Raw genomic sequence first — 21,892 nt, forward strand, 5'->3', positions numbered from 1 at the left:
CAATCTTTTACATGCAAGTCTCTTTGCTTTGATATCATTCTCATATAAGAGACGGAAGAAAAAGGACTGACCCTAATGCCGCTATGACCGTTCGGTAGACATATCCATTTCGACAGTGGGAATAAGAAAACGGGACGTGCTTTCTTGTCCAAATCGCATCTACCAGTTTGGAATGATTGAACGCTAGCCAAAAAAAAAAAAAAAAAAGAAAAGAAAAGATCTTCCTCGACTGCGTACAATTTTTGGACGCGAGGGAAACTGACGTCTTGTGAACTGCCGAAAAGGTCAGGAGATTCTTGATCGCGCTGACGAGACACGCATTTCTCAATAATGCATTCGGGAGCAAGTTTATAGGCCCTTCCTGTTGTCATGGAGACGTGCCAAAACTGCACACACACAATCAGAGAAAATCAAAACGAAATACAATGGGCAAGTCGATTTCGTCATCCGCAAGTTAATGTAGTGTGATTCGTGTATTGATGACCACGAGAAATTTAAAAATGAAGAAGCACAAACCAAGCAAGTGCCATTCTTCTACAATATAAATAATCGTACAGCTGTTTTTTTAATCATTATTTTTCTTTAAACTTTCCCTTTTATTCCTGTGGTTTGTTTTTTTTTTTTACGGTTGAGATCGGTTCCCTTTGGTGGTTTGGTCACGTCGTATCATAAGGTGAAAAGGTTAAACAATATCGCATACACGCTAATCTAATTGGGAATAGGAATTACATCGGTCGACATGGCGTCACACAACAGAATTAAAACTAAAGAAAATTTGCACTTGGTATATCGGATGAATTTCAAACGTGTTGGTGTAAGGATTTTTAAAATCATCAATAAAAGAAATTTGCGTAAACAATGCCGTAGGTTGTTTTCGGTAGGAATCGACAAACGCGTTGTTATATAATTTAGCTTTTTTTTCTTTCTTATACCATTTTATAATATCTATATAAAGTCTGCCTACCCGAAATTGTTCGAGATCAAAACAAAAAATAAAAAAGACGTCCACATTAACGTTTTAAATGCCTCCTAAACGTTAGGGCAGATGACTGGAACGACCAGAACAACGTCGACGTTTAGAAATTATAACGAAACAAACAAAAAGCACCAAACCAAATCCAAGTGTAGAATACATCAAAATGTCCAGTGAACTCGGTGAGACTGCTGTTGACAGATTACCTGATTACCGCCAAGGACCCCGTCGATATAAGGCAGCGTCCTTTTTTTAAGTTTCCGTGTCAGGGTTAAAGAAAGGGAAAAGACAAAGCCAAAGTCAGTTAGCGAAACTAGTAAAACAAACGTTCTACTTTTCTTTTTGCTCTTAGGACTCTACGTCAGTCGTAGAATTCAGATTACGGCACACGCATAAAGGAGAAAACTTCTAGAAACATCTCAGACACAAGGAAGAGAGCTTTTAAGAGCGTAAGTAAAGCAATTACCTTCGTCATCAAAAGTTGCCAACGAGAGCCGATGGAGCTTGTTGGTCAGACAAGAATCGTGTAACCCGGTTTGCGCTGGGTTGGTTAGCGGAGCCATCACATCTAGCAGCGCAATCAGAGAGGAATGGACCAAAGCAAAAAAAAAAAACACGTCCAATGTAAAATAAATTAAGGATTATTGAATGAAAAGTCGTATTAGATTTAAACGTCTTTCATCTTTGATGGAAGCAACATGCTCGAGCAAATCTAATCAGGCAGGGTCTCACCGTCTAAATCCTGTTCTCCATGGATACCTCCATCGATTTCATCGGTGGAGGCGTTTGCAGCGGCGGTAGAGTTCCTCCTTTGCCTGTTGGTGTAATAGGCTATTAACGCGTTCACCATGACAGCCTGTGAGAATAAAAGAGACGAAAAGAAATGCTGTTTATTTCTTTGCGATTCTTGGTTGCCAAGAAAACACAATTTTTGTATTTAAAAAACCTGTTTGGAGAATATCTGAATGATGCAAGTGTCGTTGCCGTCGCGAGGACTCGACGGTGGGGACGCAAATTGCAGAAAAATGCAAGGAAAGCAATCTGGATCGTCGAGGCGATACGGCAATGCGCAATCCCAAATGAATTCACCATATTTCAAACCGAGAAGGACAGTCTTTTTGGCCGACGGATTACAGAAAAAAAAAAAAAATGAAGTGTGACCACAAATCACGGTATTTCAAATGTGACATACCCCTTCGTGCTGCTCAACCAGATACACTCCCACCGAACTGACAGCCACCTGAATTTCGAGGTCGCCTGCAGTGAACCATGAAGACATGTGAGAGGTACGGCGCTCTTCGATTTGGCCGCAGAAAAAAGCAGCTCTAACAAAGTAACAAAATAAATGGATAAGTTGCTGACATTGAAATTCAAAACAAACGGCATACCCGTAGTAGGGTCTTGCCCAACAGCGTTTCAAATAATTCAGCATCAATCTCTGGCTAGGAATGTTATTAGGAAGTTTTTTGAGCTGCTCGACTAATAGTGATTCTGGTGCAGTTTTGTCTGGACGCTGCAATTTGGACAATGGCCAGACCAATGACCACGGAGTTGACTTGACACATGCGTAGCATGGCAAATAGTCTCGCAATCGGCTCCTATGGAAAGAAATAAAGATATGCAATTAAAAGTCAAAATTTAGAGGCGCAAAGAACGCTTAAAGGTTAGTTTCGGACCTGAAGAACATTGGTGTGTGCTGATGAGGAATAAAATTTCCCAAGTTGACTCTCGCCACGAAACTACCAAGAAGGAAAGTTTCCGGGAGATCACATGGATAACGCCCAACTAGGACATTATTTTTGGCTTCACAATACAACAGTTCGATGATTCCTGAATCTCTTATTCGCATTTCGTCACTTCTGGGGTAGAATACGTTTCGTCTCAAATGAAGTGTGGGCTCAGGTAACACAGGATTTCCATCGTATTTAGTAAACTTCTTTACAAGTTGTCCCCATTCGGAATAAATCTTGATAGGCTTGTGATGGGGTTTCAGTTGCACTTCTATAATTCATAAATATGGAAACTGTTAAAGGATACAAAAAAAAAAATTTATTTTGATTTAAAGAACTACCTAATTCTGGTGAAATCATCCACAATGCAAAGACGTTTAGAGCAACCGGAGGTAATCGTAGTTCTTCAGCTTCCATCAATGTTTTTAAAATTGTTGCAGAGTTGGTGTTGACACCATGTTCAACATCAATACAAACACAGGTTCCATTACTAAGGAAAACACACACTGTAAAAGTGGAATAAGAGTGATGAATCAGATGGGATAGTCTCAAATGATATTAGTTTGCTTACATTGACCATTTGGTATACGATGAGGTGGTTTATCAACAATAGCTGCACTGGCACCTGACATTGCACGATTCATAACATGACTAGATAGAGTTGAAACAGAGGCAATACTAGACATTTCGGATTGATCCTTTTCAGTTAACAATGTAGGATAGTTCCTTGCATCTTCTTGACTTAAAATATTTTGAGTTGAATAAGCCATACTAGGAAACTTTTGCTTAGTATACTCCACAGGAATGACTTTAACAAAACTGTGGTGCTGTGAATCTCCATAGCAGTCACTTTCTTTATGACTTCCTTCGCAGCCTGACTCATTTAAATTGTGATTACCAATAGCCATCAATTTGATAACCTATGCAAATATACAAATATATCGTTAAGGTGTTATTCCAAATCGAGGCGAATGTACAAATCAGATCCTACGTCGTTTGAGTGCACTGAGTCGAAGTCGGTTGTAGAGTTGTGAAGTTTCATGTGATTACCAGCCAAACCGCGATTGTCCATGATAGCCGAGTCGGGCGAAGAAAGAAGACTTTGCTGTGTTTAGAAAACTCATCGGAGAAATAAAACTACAAGCAAACCTTAAAAAAACTAAAATATTATCACACATGGAATTGGCGGAACATAATAGCAAAGAACTGTCAAAACCGATATTGACTTTTTTTTACGAAATAACGATAAGGGCGCCATCTAACCGATTTTGGATAACAAACATGCCATCTATTGGATGACAAAAAGAAATTGAGGGTGTGAATTAGGACGTGAAGGAAAATCAAAAAATGAAATGGAAAATAAATAAAATAAGAATTTTGAGGGTGATTTTATATGAAAACGCAATCATTATCATGGAGACGTAAAAAACATCTTATGATTGCATCCGGCTTTTCTACCTGTAAGTTGCAAGCCTGTACTGCAAGTCTGCAACTCTGCCTAAACCAACTCCATCTCGTTCAGGGACCTGAACCCTCTCAGGCAAAACATGACGACAACTCCTGGTAGGGTTCAGGTCCCTGGCCTCAATTTGCAGCAAGAGATAGGCAGTTCAATTAGCTATACTAGCGCAACTTGCCTTACACATTCAGTTGCAACTCCATCTCGTTCAGGGACCTGAACCCTGTCAGGCAAAAACACAAAACCCCGGAGCCGTTATTTTTTTGTTTTGTGTTTGTTATTATTTATGTTTATTGTTTATTTTTCTTTCTGTTTCCTTTACGTAATACAATGCCTTTTAACTTTATAATTTTGTTTTCATTTATTAGAATATTACTTAATTAAGCAACGGTATAATTTCATTAAAATTACTGTAATAATTGTGAATTTCCACTCATGGGCATTCGGGTAGTGGAACCGGTTCCAAAACCCGATATCATTACTGTGTACCCTATTTGACTTGTTTTTTGCAATACACCATAGTTTTATTTATTTTCCTTCACTTGCCCACCCTTTTTTAAGTTAAAGCTGGGCCATATTTTTTAAACGGGGTATTTTGAACGAAAAAAAAAACCGCTTGAAAAGCACCTACCCGAGTAATGACCGATCAGCTATTTTTCAGGTAGGCAGGACGGTGCGGTTTAACGTGTCTCGGGTAATCCCTCTATCCCAGTACACAAAATAAAAAAAAATTCATAGGTAAAAATATTAGATCTAAATAAACAAATTTTACAGAAATGGATAGCCGATGATAGGGCTATCCACTTCCGTTAAATTTTTGCTTAACAAATACCTAACCGAGTAGTAAACCGATTGGATATTTTTCTCGGTGTGGTTTGACGGATCGTGAAACTAAACGAATTATAATCGGTAAACTATAAGCTCTATATTTGAAAAAAAATTGCCGGAATGGATAGCTGTTGATAAGATCTATCCATTTGTTCAAAATTATTATATAAAATTTTTTTACTAAGGTAGTAAACCGGTTTAGAATTTTTTGTTTAGGTCGGTGCGGTTTCACAGGTATCGGGTAACCCCCACCTCCCTGATTTATGTAAAACTTAAATAAGTTTTTACGGAAAAACTATAAGTCCAAATTAAATAAATTTTACAGATATCGATAGCCCTCATCAAAATCTATCTACTTCTGTAAAAGTTTTTGAACAAATGCTCATAGAAAAAAAAATTAAAAAGGATTATTTTTTTTTACTTTTGTCAATAGGGTCGAGGATATCTATAGAGCGCAAAAACTATAAAAATACGTTCTGTCTCAAGTTTTTTATTTATGAATATTTTTTCATAATTTTTACGGAAATGGATAGATTTGTATGAGGGCGATGTGAAATGAATCAAATTAACTAATCAAATAACATTAAACAGAATTGATGTATTGTATGAAATTTTTAACTCAAGAAAATACGAAAAATGAAAATAAAACAGCCACACAAAAAGAAACAAGCAAACAGAAACACCTGAAACAGATTTTTTAATGGCCTAAACGAAACCTGAAATTTGCAAAGAAAACTTTCTTCGTGTCCGGTAGATATGCTGGTAGCACTGGCACCATACGCACGATTTTTATATAATTCAAATTGCACGTCTGCAAAGGCTGAAAAATGTAATCGTCGTTGGGTTGGCACGTCCAGCCAATCTCAACAAGGGGAGAAAGTATTAATCGCAAACATGGTCTTTGGAGCAGCATTCAACGAAAGAGTTGATCATTCAGAAAACGTCGAGAAAAAAATCCAAAATTCAAAGATAGCGAGAAAACAAGTCAAGTAGCAACAAAGTAAATGAAAAAAGGAACATAAAGGAACTAACCCTCTAAGAGGAGAACGAGTTTTTGATCTTCCTTGACATCACGTCCACGTCAATGTCGATCTATAGACCCCCATACCCCAACACGACCCCACGATCCGATTCAAGATCTTAACCTAACTTAAACCTAACTTAAAACTAACTTAAACCTAACTTAAATCTAACTTAAACCTAAACTTAAAACTAACTTGAATCGGATCGCAAAGTCTGTGTCGTTGTATGAGAGTCTATATGATCGACATTGCCGTGAAGCGGATGTCGAAGAAATTCAAGAACTCACCCTCCCCTCGTAGGAGTCAAATCCTTTATGTATGCCTTCTTTCTTTACTTCTGTGCCGCTCGTTCTCGTTTCCTCAACACGTTTCGATTTGGGTTCCCTTCTCGTTCGCTTTCTGAACAATGCAGAAATTCGTTGAAAGGGCAGTGTTGTTTGCGGGGTCTGTTTCAGGCGCTTGAATCGGCTGTTTGTTCTTCGTATGCGGTAACTGTTTCTTTTTCAGTGTGTTATTTTTCTTGATTTAGGTGTAAACCATGATCGAATTTTACGTCAAAATTGGTACTTTCTACGTTTCAGCATTATCTGCGACCTTTTCTTATTCGTGATTGGGCTCTTCCGTTTACTTGCTGTTCGACATGATCGTCTGTCACTTTAGATGCATCATCCGGCTTTGCCAGTTCAGCAGGAGGCTCTTCTTTCGTCTTTGATCCCAATTTCTCATTGTTTTTCTTATTGGTAATTGTTGCAGTATAATTTTCTGCAACAGTAGGTTCTTCTTCTACCACTGCACTCTCAGTTTTCAGGGGATATTCTAATCTTATACGTTGGTTATCCGAGATTCGAATACCTCTTAGCTAGAATAGGTCTGGTAGATGGTCTTACCTATTCTAAATCTTCGACTATCTATAAGACAATCCTTATTCGAAATAGAATACCCTTCGTACTTCCGGGTATTCGAAGATCGAGTTTGAATAAAACGCCCCCTCCGTATTCGAATTCGAATACCAGGTATTCGAATTTTTGCATCAGCGTCAGTAAACGTTGCCATCCAAGAGATATTTATCAATAAAAATCATTTTAAAATACAGAATACTGGATAGAAATCCCACAAATAATTCTTAGACACCGGGATTTGATTTAATATAACAGATTTAGCAATATTGAAACAATAAATATTTTTTGTCGAATCTAATTTGAAATATGGCAAACATCCAGCATGCAAAAAAGTTAATGACGGTCGTCAGTGCAGACAATTTTGACAGTTATGTGATTGAGGGCTTTAATGGAATCTAAAACTTGTATCTCAACTTTATCTGCAGAAGACCTGCGGTTGCATCTCCTGTCGACTAACAAACTGCCGGCTGGAATTCCAGAAAAATTGCTAGGTAATATCTCTGTAGTAGGAATCTATTTTAAGTTGAACATTTTCTGTGCTGTGTGTTTGTTGGTTGGTGAGACCCTTTTCCAAAATGACCATTGATTCTTTTAAATGCTTTTTATGTTCAGTTATAGTTAAAGGCAATTATTCTCAACTGACAAGTCACTTGAAACTTTTTCATGGCTTCCTTAAAACAACAGGTCATAGTAACAGAACTTTGTATTGTGGGAACGTTCTTGTCATTTCTATAATCAAACAACTGGATCTGGTTTTATTGAGACAAGGCTGAAAAGACTGAGGGAAGTTCATCGTGAAGAACCACGCCGGAAGAGGCCAACACAGGACTCTTCTCCAATCCAAAAAAACCGCGTGTCACGAAACGGCCTCATGTAAAGAAAAATGCCGACTACATCTTCAATGAAGCCGAATGCCAGTTTAAGGTTTATTTTTTAAATAACATTCAATCCACAATAAAAGCTTTAACTTTGTTTATATTTACAGGTTGAATGGTTGAAGAGTCATCCGCCTGGAGGAGATAATGACACAGTCATCATTGAGTACAGCAAGGCGACTTTTGGGTATCCTCAAAAAGAAATCAAACAAACTCTGACTGAACCTGGTCTCATCATGAAAGAATATCCCCGCTTCAAGGACTTCCAAAATGGATCTCTGGTAATGTGCTACAGCAATACGTTCGAGATGTTTCAGCTAACTTATTTTTATTCCTAAAGTTTCAGGTAGAATTTCAGTTACTCTATCCCGATGCCAAGAACTTCGAAAAAGTCTTTAAAGAAAAATTCTTATTTAAAATATTGGCTCTGGCTAATAAAAAAAACATTGACATTCCTGACTGCCCTGACGGTAAGTTGATTATAGTCTACTTTTCGAGTTAATTTGTCATTTTTCACGAAATACCTTTTAACAGAATGTCTTAAGGCCGTTTTCGTGTTACTAAAGCTGACTCCAAGCATCGTTAAACTCCGAAAAGTTAATTTTCGTTTGATTACGGAACGACTGATAGTCTTTTTAAAGGCAATTTTCTTTTCAGTTTAAAAGTTTACTCTTTTTCGTCTTTATTTATAACTATAGCAATTTTTTATTGTGTTGTGTTTACAGGATAATGCTGACTTGATTCAATTAAGCGAAACGCGAGACCCTCATTTGAAGCAGCCATTCATCTGCTGCATGGGAACGATGGAAACTCCTACAAACTTCTGGATTGTTATCGATCGTGATATAATACTGTGTGGTAACGACTTTGCAACTGCTTTCGTTAACTTGTTTTGCTCGTTTTATGCATTTAATTTAAATTTCCCTCAGTATTTGGAATCATTTTATGGATTTTTTGAGGAATGCGTTTTCGATATTAAAATTCCTTCTCCCTCAGTAACAGCCTTTAGAGCATCCCTAGAATGTTTAAGAGACCTACAAGGCTAAATTGCAATGCTAACACAATCGAGCTTAAAAGTGAATGGCGCCCACTTTTATAAAAGTGGGCGCTTTCAAGCTTATAAGCTTGATTGTGTCATCATGTGCAATGATGTTTATTTTTAAGTTGAGGTGTTCCAAAAATGCAAATACTGTTGTCTTATTTTGTTCTCCTGTTCTTTATAATAACAAACTGGGTTTTTTATGATAAAAAATTTGTTGTATTTGTATAAATGTTGTCTTGCACCGTTGTAGTATGCTCCTTCCCATGGCCTAATCTCAGATGAATACAGACTTCTGAAAGACATTTATATTTTGTAATTTATTCATAGTCGTGAAGCAGTATATTTATAGATTGGTGGGTATGCATGAAGAATCGGGGGAAGGGTAAATTCAGGATGCTAGTAGGAATCGAATATCCCTAGTATAGGGGGTATTCGGGGGATATTCGAACCCCTATTCTAGAACAGGTATGCTACTAATAGAATACCCCCCCTATACTATTAGTAGCAAAAACCAAAACGCTACTAGTTCGAATACCCTCGAATACCCCCAAAAAACTGAGAGTGTGGTGTTTCTGGGCTCAATTTGTTTGGTATGGATTCCCGTTTGTTGTTTGAATCGGAAACAGATACAGCGCTTTCCTCGTTTTCAACAATTTCTTCAATTAGAGGTTTAGTAAATGGAATTGACGCAGAAGGGAGGATCGGCACTTCTGTTATTACAGGGGCAGCTTCAGTAGGTGAGAAATATGAAACTGTAGGTGTTTTATCTGTATGCTGGTCTTCATCACGAATTCTTGACAGAAACTCAGTGATCACAGGTTTCATTACTTTCTCATTGCCGCAGGCTTGGGGACGAGAACCACCTCAAAATCAGGCGCAGGTAACTATGCGAAGACAACTCGCCGAACTAGAGAAAGAGAAGGAGCAGCGGAAACGAAACGCAGAGTCACGACCGAAAGATCAGGTAATTGTGATAGAACCATTGCCTGCAGGATGGTCGGAAATAGACTTGAATTTGTTCCACTTTCCCTAACGATGAAGTTAGATTCAACTTTGCAGATATGTATATTGAATTTATTTCCATCTTTTAGCGGAAAGTGAACTTTTTTCAGCAATTCCTGCCACCACCGTTCTGTCAGTGGAATGTACGTACCTATTTGGCTCATAAAAACCCTAAAACATGTAACGACGCGTTTCCCGTGCGGTACTCCAACGCAATTGAATGGCGAACCCGTAAACGGAGTTACCAAGAACCATTACCAAGAAGAAAAACAAGTTTGAGAAATTGGGATCAAAGTGGAAAGAATGGAAAGCCGCTCATTTCATTCGCCCTCGGTTTCTTCGATTGAATTCGATTTTCCTGTGAAGAAACCGAGCGGCAGGTGTTTTATCTGTATGCTGGTCTTCATCACGAATTCTTGACAGAAACTCAGTGATCACAGGTTTCATTACTTTCTCATTGCCGCTCGGTTTCTTCACAGTAAAATCGAATTCAATCGAAGACACCGAGGGCGAATGAAATGAGCGGCTTTCCATTCTTTCCACTTTGATCCCAATTTCTCAAACTTGTTTTTCTTCTTGGTAATGGTTCTTGGTAACTCCGTTTACGGGTTCGCCATTCAATTGCGTTGGAGTACCGCACGGGAAACGCGTCGTTACATGTTTTAGGGTTTTTATGAGCCAAATAGGTACGTACATTCCACTGACAGAACGGTGGTGACAGGAATTGCTGAAAAAAGTTCACTTTCCGCTAAAAGATGGAAATAAATTCAATATACATATCTGCAAAGTTGAATCTAACTTCATCGTTAGGGAAAGTGGAACAAATTCAAGTCTATTTCCGACCATCCTGCAGGCAATAGTTCTATCACAATTACCCGATCTTTCGGTCGTGACTCTGCGTTTCGTTTCCGCTGCTCCTTCTCTTTCTCTAGTTCGGCGAGTTGTCTTCGCATAGTTACCTGCGCCTGATTTTGAGGTGGTTCTCGTCCCCAAGCCTGATGTTGACTGGCCCGACTTCGCCATTCTGGTAAGCCCTAGGAGCAGTCTGGTATGCTTTTCTTATTTCGTATTTTTCAGCTTCCAGCTTCGTGATACGTTGCCGTAGATCAAAGTTTTTCATTTGTTCTAGCTGGATTAATTGCGACAATTTCGTAACCTTTTCACGCATGCTGTCTAACTCGTGCTGAACCCCGAGGCTGGTAGTTCCATAATCAGGATGTGCAGTGATGAGATCCTTGTCCCCTGTTTGGGCCGAAGGTGTTTTCACTGTAGGTTCATACCTGTAAGCCTCTACATGCTTTGGCGGAGTGGGTGGCACGTACGAAACGGGTGGGAAATCCGGTGGTGGCGGTATGAAATTTTTGGGGGGCGGGCGGTTCAAGTATGCCTCGATGCCTGAAGTATCGGCTCGTCCCGACGAAGAGTCGTAACGGACATAGGAGTCTGGTTCGTCATTGGATTCGTCGGGCATATGGATGACCGTGTGCCTGTTTTCCTTAGATTTTGTGTGATCTGGTGGCAGGGGTATCGGTATGAACTGAAAGTTTGGATCGTACGGTACAGACGGTCGCCTACAGTTGGATTCCGGTGCCACTGCATTTGTAACCAAGTCTGAGGTTTCCAAAGATTTCCGAAGGTGTATGAGAACCTCGTCTTCTTTTTGGGCCGCAGGTTCTTTCACTTGAGGTTGGTACCTGACAGCCTCTACATGCTTTGGCGGAGTGGGTGGCACGTACGAAACGGGTGGCAAATCCGGTGGTGGCGGTATGAAATTTTTGGGGGGCGGGCGGTTCCAGTATGCCTCGATGCCTGAAGTATCGGCTTGTTCCGACGAAGAGTCGTAACGGACATAGGAGTCTGGTTCGTCATTGGATTCGTCGGGCATATGGATGACCGTGTGCCTGTTTTCCTTAGATTTTGTGCGATCTGGTGGCAGGGGTATCGGTATGACCTGAAAGTTTGGATCGTACGGTACAGACGGTCGCCTACAGTTGGATTCCGGTGCCACTGCATTTGTAACCAAGTCTGAGGTTTCCAAAGATTTCCGAAGGTGTATAAGAACCTCGTCTTCTTTTTGGGCCGCAGGTTCTTTCACTGGAGGTTGGTACCTGACAGCCTCTACATGCTCTTGCGGAGGGTGTGGCACGTACGAAACGGGTGGCAAATCCGGTGGTGGCGGTATGAAATTTTCTGGGGGCGGGCGGTTCCAGTATGCCTCGATGCCTGAAGTATCTGCTCGTTCCGACGAAGAGTCGTAACGGACATAGGAGTCTGGTTCGTCATTGGATTCGTCGGGCATATGGATGACCGTGTGCCTGTTTTCCTTAGATTTTGTGCGATCTGGTGGCAGGGGTATCGGTATGAACTGAAAGTTTGGATCGTACGGTACAGACGGCCGCCTACAGTTGGATTCCGGCGCCACTGCATTTATAACCAAGTCTGAGGTTTCCAAAGATTTCCGAAGGTGTATGAGAGCCTCGTCTTCTTTTTGGGCCGCAGGTTCTTTCACTGGAGGTTGGTACCTGACAGCCTCTACATGCTCTGGCGGAGGTGGTGGCACGTACGAAACGGGTGGCCAATACGGTGGTGGCGGTATGAAATTTTTTGGGGGCGGGCGGTTCCAGTATGCCTCGATGCCTGAAGTATCGGCTCGTCCCGACGAAGAGTCGTAACGGACATAGGAGTCTGGTTCGTCATTGGATTCGTCGGGCATATGGATGACCATGTGCCTGTTTTCCTTAGATTTTGGGTGATCTGGTGGCAGGGGTATCGGTATGAACTGAAAGTTTTGATCGTACGGTACAGATGGTCGCCTACAGTTGGATTCCGGTGCCACTGCATTTGTAACCAAGTCTGGGGTTTCCAAAGATTTCCGAAGGTGTATGAGAACCTCGTCTTCTTTTTGGCCCGCAGGTTCTTTCACTGGAGGTTGGTACCTGACAGCCTCTACATGCTCTGGCGGAGGGGGTGGCACGTACGAAAGGGGTTGCCAATACGGTGGTGGTGGTATGAAATTTTCTGGGGGCGGGCGGTTCCAGTATGCGTCGATGCCTGAAGTATCGGCTCGTCCCGACGAAGAGTCGTAAAGGACATAGGAGTCTGGTTCGTCACTCGATTCGTCGGGCATATGGATGACCATGTGCCGGTTATCCTTAGATTTTGGGCGATCTGGTGGCAGGGGTATCGGTATGAACTGAATGTTTGGATCGTACGGTACAGATGGTCGCCTACAGTTGGATTCCGGTGCCACTGCATTTGTAACCAAGTCTGGGGTTTTCAAAGATTTCCGAAGGTGTATGAGAACCTCGTCTTCTTTTTGGGCCGCAGGTTCTTTCACTGGAGGTTGGTACCTGACAGCCTCTACATGCTCTGGCGGAGGGTGTGGCACGTACGAAACGGGTGGCCAATACGGTGGTGGTGGTATGAAATTTTCTGGGGGTCGGCGGTTCCAGTATGCGTCGATGCCTGAAGTATCGGCTCGTCCCGACGAAGAGTCGTAACGGACATAGGAGACTGGTTCGTCACTCGATTCGTTGGGCATATGGTTGACCATGTGCCTGTTTTCCTTAGATTTTGGGCGATCTGGTGGCAGGGGTATCGGTATGAACTGAAAGTTTGGATCGTACGGTACAGATGGTCGCGTACAGTTGGATTCCGGTGCCACTGCATTTGTAACCAAGTCTGGGGTTTTCAAAGATTTCCGAAGGTGTATGAGAACCTCGTCTTCTTTTTGGGCCGCAGGTTCTTTCACTGGAGGTTGGTACCTGACAGCCTCTACATGCTCTGGCGGAGGGTGTGGCACGTACGAAACGGGTGGCCAATACGGTGGTGGTGGTATGAAATTTTCTGGGTGCGGGCGGTTCCAGTATGCGTCGATGCCTGAAGTATCGGCTCGTCCCGACGAAGAGTCGTAACGGACATAGGAGTCTGGTTCGTCACTCGATTCGTCGGGCATATGGATGACCGTGTGCCTGTTTTCCTTAGATTTTGGGCGATCTGGTTGCAGGGGTATCGGTATGAACTGAAAGTTTGGATCGTACGGTACAGATGGTCGCCTACAGTTTGATTCCGGTGCCACTGCATTTGTAACCAAGTCTGGGGTTTTCAAAGATTTCCGAAGGTGTATGAGAACCTCGTCTTCTTTTTGGGCCGCAGGTTCTTTCACTGGAGGTTGGTACCTGGCAGCCTCTACATGCTCTGGCGGAGGGTGTGGCACGTACGAAACGGGTGGCCAATACGGTGGTGGTGGTATGAAATTTTCTGGGTGCGGGCGGTTCCAGTATGCGTCGATGCCTGAAGTATCGGCTCGTCCCGACGAAGAGTCGTAACGGACATAGGAGTCTGGTTCGTCACTCGATTCGTCGGGCATATGGATGACCGTGTGCCTGTTTTCCTTAGATTTTGGGCGATCTGGTGGCAGGGGTATCGGTATGAACCGAAAGTTTGGATCGTACGGTACAGACGGTCGCATGTGGTTGGATTCCGGTGCCACTGCATTTCTAACCAATTTTGGGTTTTCCAAAGAGTGTTGCTCATCGTCAACAAGTTCAATACCTATTAACGACGCCATCCAGGAAACAATGTCAGAAAAATTCTTCATTGTGAATAGTTTTTTGTTGACTCTTTAGACTTGTAGAAAAATCTTTGAACTTTTTCTGGTTTTTCGTTTATTGATATGGAAATCGGCTAAGAATCGCAAACTCGTTGTTTGAAATTTGGTACATTTTGTTTTATTTTCAAAATTTCAATTGAACTTAATCAGTAATACACTTCATTTCCACAAACTTCAATAAATTTTGCATGTTGTTCAGAATGCTAATCAGTTCACAAATAATATTTGATTTGTAAAAATTACGGAAATCATCGTGACATGATGCTTACGACAACAACCAAATGGATAGGGCAAAGTACACAGCGTGAAAGAGTGCAATCTCATTGTTGACGCCATCTGGTGGCGTGAAACCTACCAGTTTTCCCGTTTCGTTTGTACGTACGGTAGTACGTAACTGAAAAATTTCCTGCCCGATGTGTGTTAGTAATTGAACTGCTATGAGGCACTTTATGTTAGTCGAGGTTTCTAACAACACTTTATATGGATAGAAAGTTGTTGAACGTAATGTTAACGCATTCCTGTTCTCCATGACCTCGAGATTACGTACTGTTATATAGCTGAGACGGACGTGAGATGTCCCATATATAGATTTCCGTATCTTCTCCTCGTCTATCCAAGCGTCACGTACGCCAGAGTTTGTGTGGACAGACATTTGTCGTCCCACTGCAGTCCAGTATATTATGTTTTCTCGTCGTTGAAAACTTTCGTCATGGGAGTTGGGAATTTTAGCTCCGAAAACTCCATTCTTGACCACTCCTCCTATACAGGATCAATAAGCATTGTTTTCCCCCGAGGCTGGAATTGCCCAAAAATGTTGACTAAGCGTCGTCTGCTTATTTATCAGCTTACGATTTACTCAGCAGTTTACAGTTGTTTGTGTTGCCATCAGGTTGTTAACGAAAATGATCCACGGCTTTGTTTTACGAGCCTTTAACAGAGGTAAATCGTTATTTTAAAAATTCACCTTCGTTATTGCATTCTATCAACCTTTTGATGTAGGTCAAAATGGCTGTTTGGTTTTTAAACGTTTGTATTCGTGGACAGAGCAGTCTTTTCCTAAAATTACGACCCATTACACAGTCCATCCGCGAGAAAAAGATCCAAGATGGGAGGGTATGTTAGTTGAGCTAATTTTATGTAAGTTAGGTCAGTCAACTGCACAGATTTTGTTGTTATCAGGTGTGGATATGGAAAGAGCAGTGGATGAGGTTGATGTTGTTATTGTTGGTGGTGGACCTGCTGGTATGTCTGCTGCAATACGACTGAAACAGCTTGCTGCTCTGCATGAAAAAGAAATGAGAATATGTGTTGTTGAGAAAGCTGCAGAAATAGGTAACCTCAGTTGGTTGAAATTAACCATGAGATAAATCTTATGTAATAGGTGTTCTCTCACTTAGGTGGACATACACTATCTGGAGCATGTTTGGAACTTGGTCCTTTGAATGAATGAATTCCTGACTGGAAATAACGTGGGGCTCCCCTTCACACCCCAGTTACAGAGGACAAATTTGCACTTTTAACAGAAAACTATAGGATTCCATTGCCAATATTGCCCAGTACTATATGACATTAAAATAATTACAGTACTGTAAATGAGACAAGAGGTTTATCTTTATGCAGGTATGCCAATGCACAACCATGGAAACATGATTGTGAGGCTGGGCCATTTTGTCCAGTGGTTGGGTTCACAAGCAGAAGAATTGGGTGTTGAAATTCACCCTGGCATAGCAGCATCTGAAATACTCTACCACGAAGATGGAAGTGTAAAAGGCATCGCTACTAACGATGTTGGAATCGCAAAAGATGGATCTCCTAAAGTGAGCCCCCCACATTTATAAAAATCTTTCGAAATCTTTTTTCGTTTCATTTTTCTACAACGCAAATCCCTTTAATCCTTAGGACACGTTTGCTCGTGGCATGGAATTACATGCAAAATGCACAATTTTTGCTGAGGGTTGTCATGGTCATTTAGCCAAAATGCTTTACAAAAAATTCAATCTACGCACAGAATGTGAACCTCAAACATATGCCATTGGGTTAAAAGAGCTATGAGAATTAGACCCTGCAAAGCATCATCCTGGAAGGATAGAACATACCGTCGGTTGGCCATTGGTATTTATCGTAATAACGTTTCAATTGGGCAACATCTCATTTTCTTACATTCCGTAGGAGCGAACAACATATGGTGGATCGTTTCTTTACCACGTTACGGACGAAAGTAAGACGCCCCTTATAGCTATGGGCCTTGTGATTGGGCTCGATTACCGCAATCCGTTAATCAGTCCATACAAAGAATTCCAGCGATGGAAACTTCACCCTTCCGTCAAGCCATTGCTTGAAGGATCAAAAAGGTACGTCCATGAATCATCACCTGTAAATGAATTAAACTGACGTCTTGTTCTAGGATTGGTTATGGCGCTCGGGCCCTTAATGAAGGAGGTTTACAGTCAATTCCCAAATAGACTTTCCCAGGAGGTTGCTTGGTTGGCTGTTCGCCTGGGTTTATGAATGTTCCCAAAATCAAGGGAACACACAATGCAATGAAGAGTGCCATGTTAGCGGCCGAGAGTATATTTGATACCATTAGCAGTGATATTAAACAAAAAAACGGTCGGTGTAAACCCAGTAGTCTACGAAGAGCGAATTCGGAACAGCTGCGTTTGGAAAGAACTCCAGAGCGTCAGAAATGTGAGGCCTTCTTTCAGTTCATCTCTTGGTTTATATGGTGGGCTTATGTACACTGGGCTATTTTACGTACTTGGTCGAGGGAAAGAGCCTTGGACATTTACACATCACGGTAAGAAAAGTTGCCTGAAAGCAGAGGCATCGATGACTTAATAGGTTGTGTAGTTTATAAACGTCGACAATTTTGAATTTTTAGGTGCTGACCATCGAAAGCTAAAACCCGCTGCACAATGCCAGCCGGTTGACTATCCAAAGCCTGATGGGAAAATAACTTTTGATCTGTTGACTTCAGTTGCGTTAACGGGAACGAACCACCTCCACCACCTCCACCACCGAACCACCAGGTGATCAACCACCTCATTTAACATTGATGGACGACACAGTACAAGTCAAACAAAATCTTGCTGTGTATGATGGCCCAGAGGGTCGCTTTTGTCCCGCTGGTAACTAATCTATCGCCATTGCAACAACTTTGCTCTCGATTTTAATTCATTCTTGTTCCAGGTGTTTACGAATACGTGCCAACGGAGGACGGGCAGAGTAAGAAGTTCCAAATAAGTGCTCAAAATTGTATTCACTGTAAGACATGTGATATCAAGGACCCCAGTCAGAACATCAATTGGGTCGCCCCTGAGGGTGGCGGTGGGCCTGCGTACAACGGAATGTGAATGACTTGTCGTTTTGTTTTCACAGAATTTTTAATAAGCCTGAATAATATCAGAAAATCAATGCAACATTCTTTTTCCCCCATGAGAGCTATCAGCTAATTTGTTCTTCAAATATTCCCCCCATGCTTGTACGAATGACTTCATCAGGAATTTTTAGCATTGTGTATTTTTGAGAATGGTAACTGGGCTAGAGACATATGCTGTATGCCCTATAGTTGTTCTGCTTGAAAGAGCTTGCATTTATCTAGGCATACAGAAATACATTCTACGTAAATTTATCAGCATTGCACATAATGTCTCTTGACCCGTATTATGCGGGTAGAGAAAAAATTAAAATCATACGGGGGCCGTATAATTTTAATTTTTTCTCTTTCCGTTTCTCCTGAAGTTAATTTAGTCTGCAATGAATTGTTACTTACAGACGACGTAGGTTCAAAAAGTTCGTGCTGTTGGTGTTAGTGTTGTTTCAGGTGTATTTGTTGGCGCTGATTGTTTTCAGATCGTACCCATTAAACAAACAAAAAACGTTGAAAAATAAAATAATTAAAATAAAATAAGAAATGTATGTGGGTTTTTATACGTTTTTCCAAGTACCCGCATTTTCCTGATTGAACACAGACATTTCTGTGGAACTGCACGGCAATGGTTGCAAGTACTACATTGTGTAACGTTTGGAATATACTTACCGAGAAACAGTAAAACAAAGTTTAATCATTAGGTTTACTGCCCGAAAAGATCTAGTTATAAGTTAGAACAAGATTCAGCAAAATTGTTACTACACCACGACACACGTCATAACACGTGACGAAGCTTTTTCACTGGAAATCATTCTGTGTAGTGCAAATCAGTCACAGGATTTGTTTCAATTTTGAAGAGTTCTTCCTCCCCAGTAAGGGCAAACTTGTTAAGCAGACATATGAGATGAGCCTGAATTTTCTTGTATTTGAAACCAAACCAAAATACCATGGTATAGGAGTTATATGGTACGCGTACTCGAGAGGGCGAAAGTGGGACAAAAATTGGAATCGTCTATTTTGGCAACTCTGGCCGGGTGTGTAACTAGAGGGCCTACTTTAACGTAGGCTCTTATGGGACTACCCCTTTTGAACTGTTACATTAAGGTGTTTGAATTTTTTTTTTATTTAGAAAAATTTTTATCGTGCGTAGAATTAATTTTTATGCAAAGTTCATTTTTTGGATTTTAATTTAAAATTGTTTGTATAATAAAAAAAAAATGAAAATGGTCCAAGAATTTCTGAAAGTCTTTAACTTTCCACTTCTGCTAGACAGTTCCACATTATTAATATATAATGCGGAATTTGTTCTTTGGAGCAGTTACGTTTGCGTCTCGTAAATAAACGTAGATTGTTTACATTTTGGCTGGTCGATTCGCCATTGTTTGCAGCCCTAATTTATAATATAATAATAATAATTAAATTGTCGTCGTTTGATCTTAAAACAATTTATTTGAGATGAGCAGTGCAATCACCATGGCAATCACTTCCAAAGAACAAATTCCGCTTTTTATGTAGTATAGCGAATTGAGCTGCCTATCTCTTGCTGCAAATTGAGGCCAGGGACCTGAACCCTATCAGGAGTTGTCGTCATGTTTTGCCTGACAGCGTTCAGGTCCCTGAACGAGATGGAGTTGGCCTAAACCTAGGTTAGTAGGACTCTGTCTCGGGTTGATCGGGCTGCTTTATGACCCGATCTTGTGGGCTGGTTTGATTGTTCGGTGTGCGTTCCGGCGTCTGGTGTCGCGTTTCTTTCGCCTGATCAGGATCGTGGAAAAAAGAACTCATACAATACTACGTGACGTAGAATATAAAGGCCGCGTGCCATTCCAGCATCGGTGTACCGGTCGACATTGCAACCACTGCAGAATATCCTACATTAATCGGGTCTGATCTTCTTTTTTTCAGTGCGGATGGTGCAGTGACTGGGCTGAAGCTGATCGGGGTCAAGCCCTACCCTACCTGCAAAGTGCAAGCATGGTGTAAAAGGGAGGTGTACCAACTCTTCAGTTAAGAAGGGTATCTCAGCTGAAGCCTCTTCGTGGTACAAGGTTATCAATCGTCAGAGACGCCTGGTGGCCGATCTTGAACTAAATGAAAAACCCACTTGAAAAATATTCTAAGTCCAAAACAGTGGATCCATCCCTATCGGCATTCGCTACGGGCCTACGGCCCATGGCAATAAGATGGCATTTCAAAATTAATGTTATTATCTTTCTTGTTTGGAAAAAAAAATATTTCAAGTACTGTATGATCACACTCTATATTTAAAAAGAAATTAAAAGATAGTTTAAGTATTACTTTGTATTAAATTTCTTGTATGGGCATTTTTGGCCAGTTTGAAACTCGCCTGGACTGTTGTTTGTTCTTTGGACAATAAAACATCTTTCAAACGTTTAGATTCAAAATAATATCTCACTTTTACATACTCCATTATTAAAGTTCCCATATTACAATGGCGATGAGTATCACAAAAAAGGGGCAGTACATTGGTTAATTTAACTTTTGCTATACACTCTTGGAATGTATCAGTGATATAAATATGATTAAGTGACTTAAAGTGGTTTGAGACAACTTTTTCAATTGCGCACAAAGTTTGGTACATTGACAGGGTGACAAACACCAGTCCACCTTTGGTTCGAGCTCTCGTGTATGCATCTGCGTCAAAATCACTTGGTAGATCTGCTTCTTTGGTAATTACAGTCTGTCTGCATGCCTCACACTCGAAAATGTTTTCTCTCGTTTTCACCATGTAACCTGCTACATCGTATATGAGAAAGTTACCGATTCTATCTTCTTTGGACAAGGGCAACTCGTTTACGTAACGCTTTCCCAGCTCTTCCATTAAATCATCTTTCATTGCTACCCTTAAATCAGCAGCAGCCTTAGCATTGTCGCGGAATTTTTTAATGAGACACTCCTTAAAATCGACGAGCACCCTAATATGGTCATCATTTTCTACATTTGCGTTCCGCAATAGTATCTTCGCGGGTGTGTACAATGACATCATCCTGATAATATGTAGAAAACTTGTAGCCGTTGGATGTGTATCGACTGAACGTATGCGCCCAAAAGTCATCTATAGGCAAAAAAGGATAGTTCATTAAACGATTATTTGCATTTTTTTTTTTTACAAATATATACCTCTAAGGCGTCTTGGTTTCATTTTGCTGTCAGTACGAAATCGTATTTCTCTAAAGGGTTTTTTGGAGTCAATAACTCTTCTGTCAAGTCAATGGTGCTACGGATAGACAAGCGCCAGCCATCTAGAGTCGTATCTGACGCAAATGCGGCCATTATTCGACGTTTTCCAGGATTGCGATGGCACTCCTCAGTTAACTCTATTATTTTTAGCATGTCTTCGAGTACAGATTTTTTCCCCTTTGTTACCTTTCCCTCCATTTCGACTAAATTATTCCAGTTGTTCCCATTAATTGACTCACCCTTGTGTCGTCCATTCATAATGTCAAATGTGTCATTAATAAGCTTTGTAAGCTTTTCTGTAGCTTCTGATCCTAATAAAATAATGAGTTAGATTTAGAAATTTGGAAGATTTAATAAGGTACCATTGAATAAATGCGCTGTTTTTTTGTCTTCTCTTAAAAATTTTAAAGCCATGGCCATATGTTTGGAGTACAGCTGTGTGGCCAAGCTTACCGTCATTCTCTGCCAGGTTGATGGCCAAATGTGAGCAAGTTTTAACTTGGGAACCAATTTCAAACCAAGCAACCTTTGATGCTCAAATACTCTCTGATAGAACATGTGGTAGACAGTGTGCCCGGCAAACTGAGAAACATAAAAAGGAAAGTATTAGTCTCCATTTGCTTAAGTATACTTTAAGCACATTTACAACCTGAGCAATTTTTTGAAGCACAATTTATTCACCATTTTTGGAAAGACGCTATCAAGGCGTCAACCAAACGACGCCATTAATGTGTTCAAACTTTCAGTACGACTAATGGAAAACCGTTGACGACTGATCCGAAGGTAACATTTTCTCACAAGCTCAAGAGATGGCGTTTACTATAGAGAACCAAACAATGCCTACTGGTACCACAAAGAGGCTTCACAAGAGATACCCTT

The 21,892-nt window shown here is 40.9% G+C and overlaps 2 protein-coding genes, 2 long non-coding RNA genes and 1 pseudogene across 6 annotated transcripts; 2 read left to right on the forward strand and 3 right to left on the reverse strand.

The window, feature by feature from the left end:
- Window positions 1-454: 454 nt before the first annotated feature.
- Window positions 455-3,948, reverse strand: LOC116917862 (putative FERM domain-containing protein FRMD8P1). Its single transcript, XM_032923472.2, has 10 exons — window positions 3,695-3,948; window positions 3,275-3,623; window positions 3,045-3,209; window positions 2,650-2,974; window positions 2,362-2,571; window positions 2,166-2,298; window positions 1,920-2,087; window positions 1,706-1,829; window positions 1,440-1,541; window positions 455-1,219 (listed from the first exon to the last, which is right to left on the reverse strand). Exons 1-10 carry the CDS (start codon window positions 3,773-3,775, stop codon window positions 1,176-1,178), a joined length of 1,701 nt encoding a protein of 566 aa, XP_032779363.1. The 5' UTR covers window positions 3,776-3,948; the 3' UTR covers window positions 455-1,175.
- A 2,681-nt stretch (window positions 3,949-6,629) lies between these two features.
- On the forward strand, window positions 6,630-18,073 carry LOC123469358 (annotated as a pseudogene).
- On the forward strand, window positions 7,242-9,130 carry LOC123469362. 2 transcript variants are annotated; one of them, XM_045168188.1, is made up of 7 exons: window positions 7,242-7,402; window positions 7,524-7,584; window positions 7,777-7,835; window positions 7,897-8,067; window positions 8,133-8,256; window positions 8,321-8,427; window positions 8,512-9,130. In XM_045168188.1, the coding sequence occupies exons 2-7, from the start codon at window positions 7,575-7,577 to the stop codon at window positions 8,830-8,832; spliced, it is 792 nt and encodes a 263-aa protein (XP_045024123.1). In that variant the 5' UTR covers window positions 7,242-7,402; window positions 7,524-7,574; the 3' UTR covers window positions 8,833-9,130. The 2 variants fall into 2 exon arrangements, with proteins under 2 accessions (XP_045024123.1, XP_045024122.1); XM_045168187.1 differs by having other exon boundaries at window positions 7,244-7,402; window positions 8,127-8,256.
- Window positions 17,683-19,749, reverse strand: LOC123469367. 2 transcript variants are annotated; one of them, XR_006642586.1, is made up of 2 exons: window positions 18,390-19,749; window positions 17,683-18,280 (listed from the first exon to the last, which is right to left on the reverse strand). It is a non-coding gene; the product is annotated as an uncharacterized LOC123469367 (long non-coding RNA). The 2 variants fall into 2 exon arrangements; XR_006642587.1 differs by having other exon boundaries at window positions 18,376-19,749.
- Window positions 19,750-20,098: 349 nt separating this feature from the next.
- Window positions 20,099-21,819, reverse strand: LOC123469365. The gene is made up of 4 exons (XR_006642583.1): window positions 21,663-21,819; window positions 21,376-21,595; window positions 20,954-21,324; window positions 20,099-20,888 (listed from the first exon to the last, which is right to left on the reverse strand). It is a non-coding gene; the product is annotated as an uncharacterized LOC123469365 (long non-coding RNA).
- Window positions 21,820-21,892: the final 73 nt, after the last annotated feature.

Source organism: Daphnia magna, linkage group LG1 (genome assembly GCF_020631705.1).
Source record: "Daphnia magna isolate NIES linkage group LG1, ASM2063170v1.1, whole genome shotgun sequence".
Taxonomy (NCBI): domain Eukaryota; kingdom Metazoa; phylum Arthropoda; class Branchiopoda; order Diplostraca; family Daphniidae; genus Daphnia; species Daphnia magna.

Coding starts and splice junctions, on each gene's coding strand:
- LOC116917862 (XM_032923472.2), bottom strand. CDS start 3,775: ATGGACAATCGCGGTTTGGCTGGTAATCACATGAAACTTCACAACTCT. Junction 2,088..2,165: donor TGGTTGAGCAGCACGAAGGG/GTATGTCACATT, acceptor TCGGCCAAAAAG/ACTGTCCTTCTCGGTTTGAA. Junction 1,830..1,919: donor TTCAGATATTCTCCAAACAG/GTTTTTTAAATA, acceptor TTATTCTCACAG/GCTGTCATGGTGAACGCGTT.
- LOC123469362 (XM_045168187.1), top strand. Junction 8,068..8,126: donor ACTTCCAAAATGGATCTCTG/GTAATGTGCTAC, acceptor TTATTCCTAAAG/TTTCAGGTAGAATTTCAGTT. Junction 8,428..8,511: donor GACTGATAGTCTTTTTAAAG/GCAATTTTCTTT, acceptor TTGTGTTTACAG/GATAATGCTGACTTGATTCA.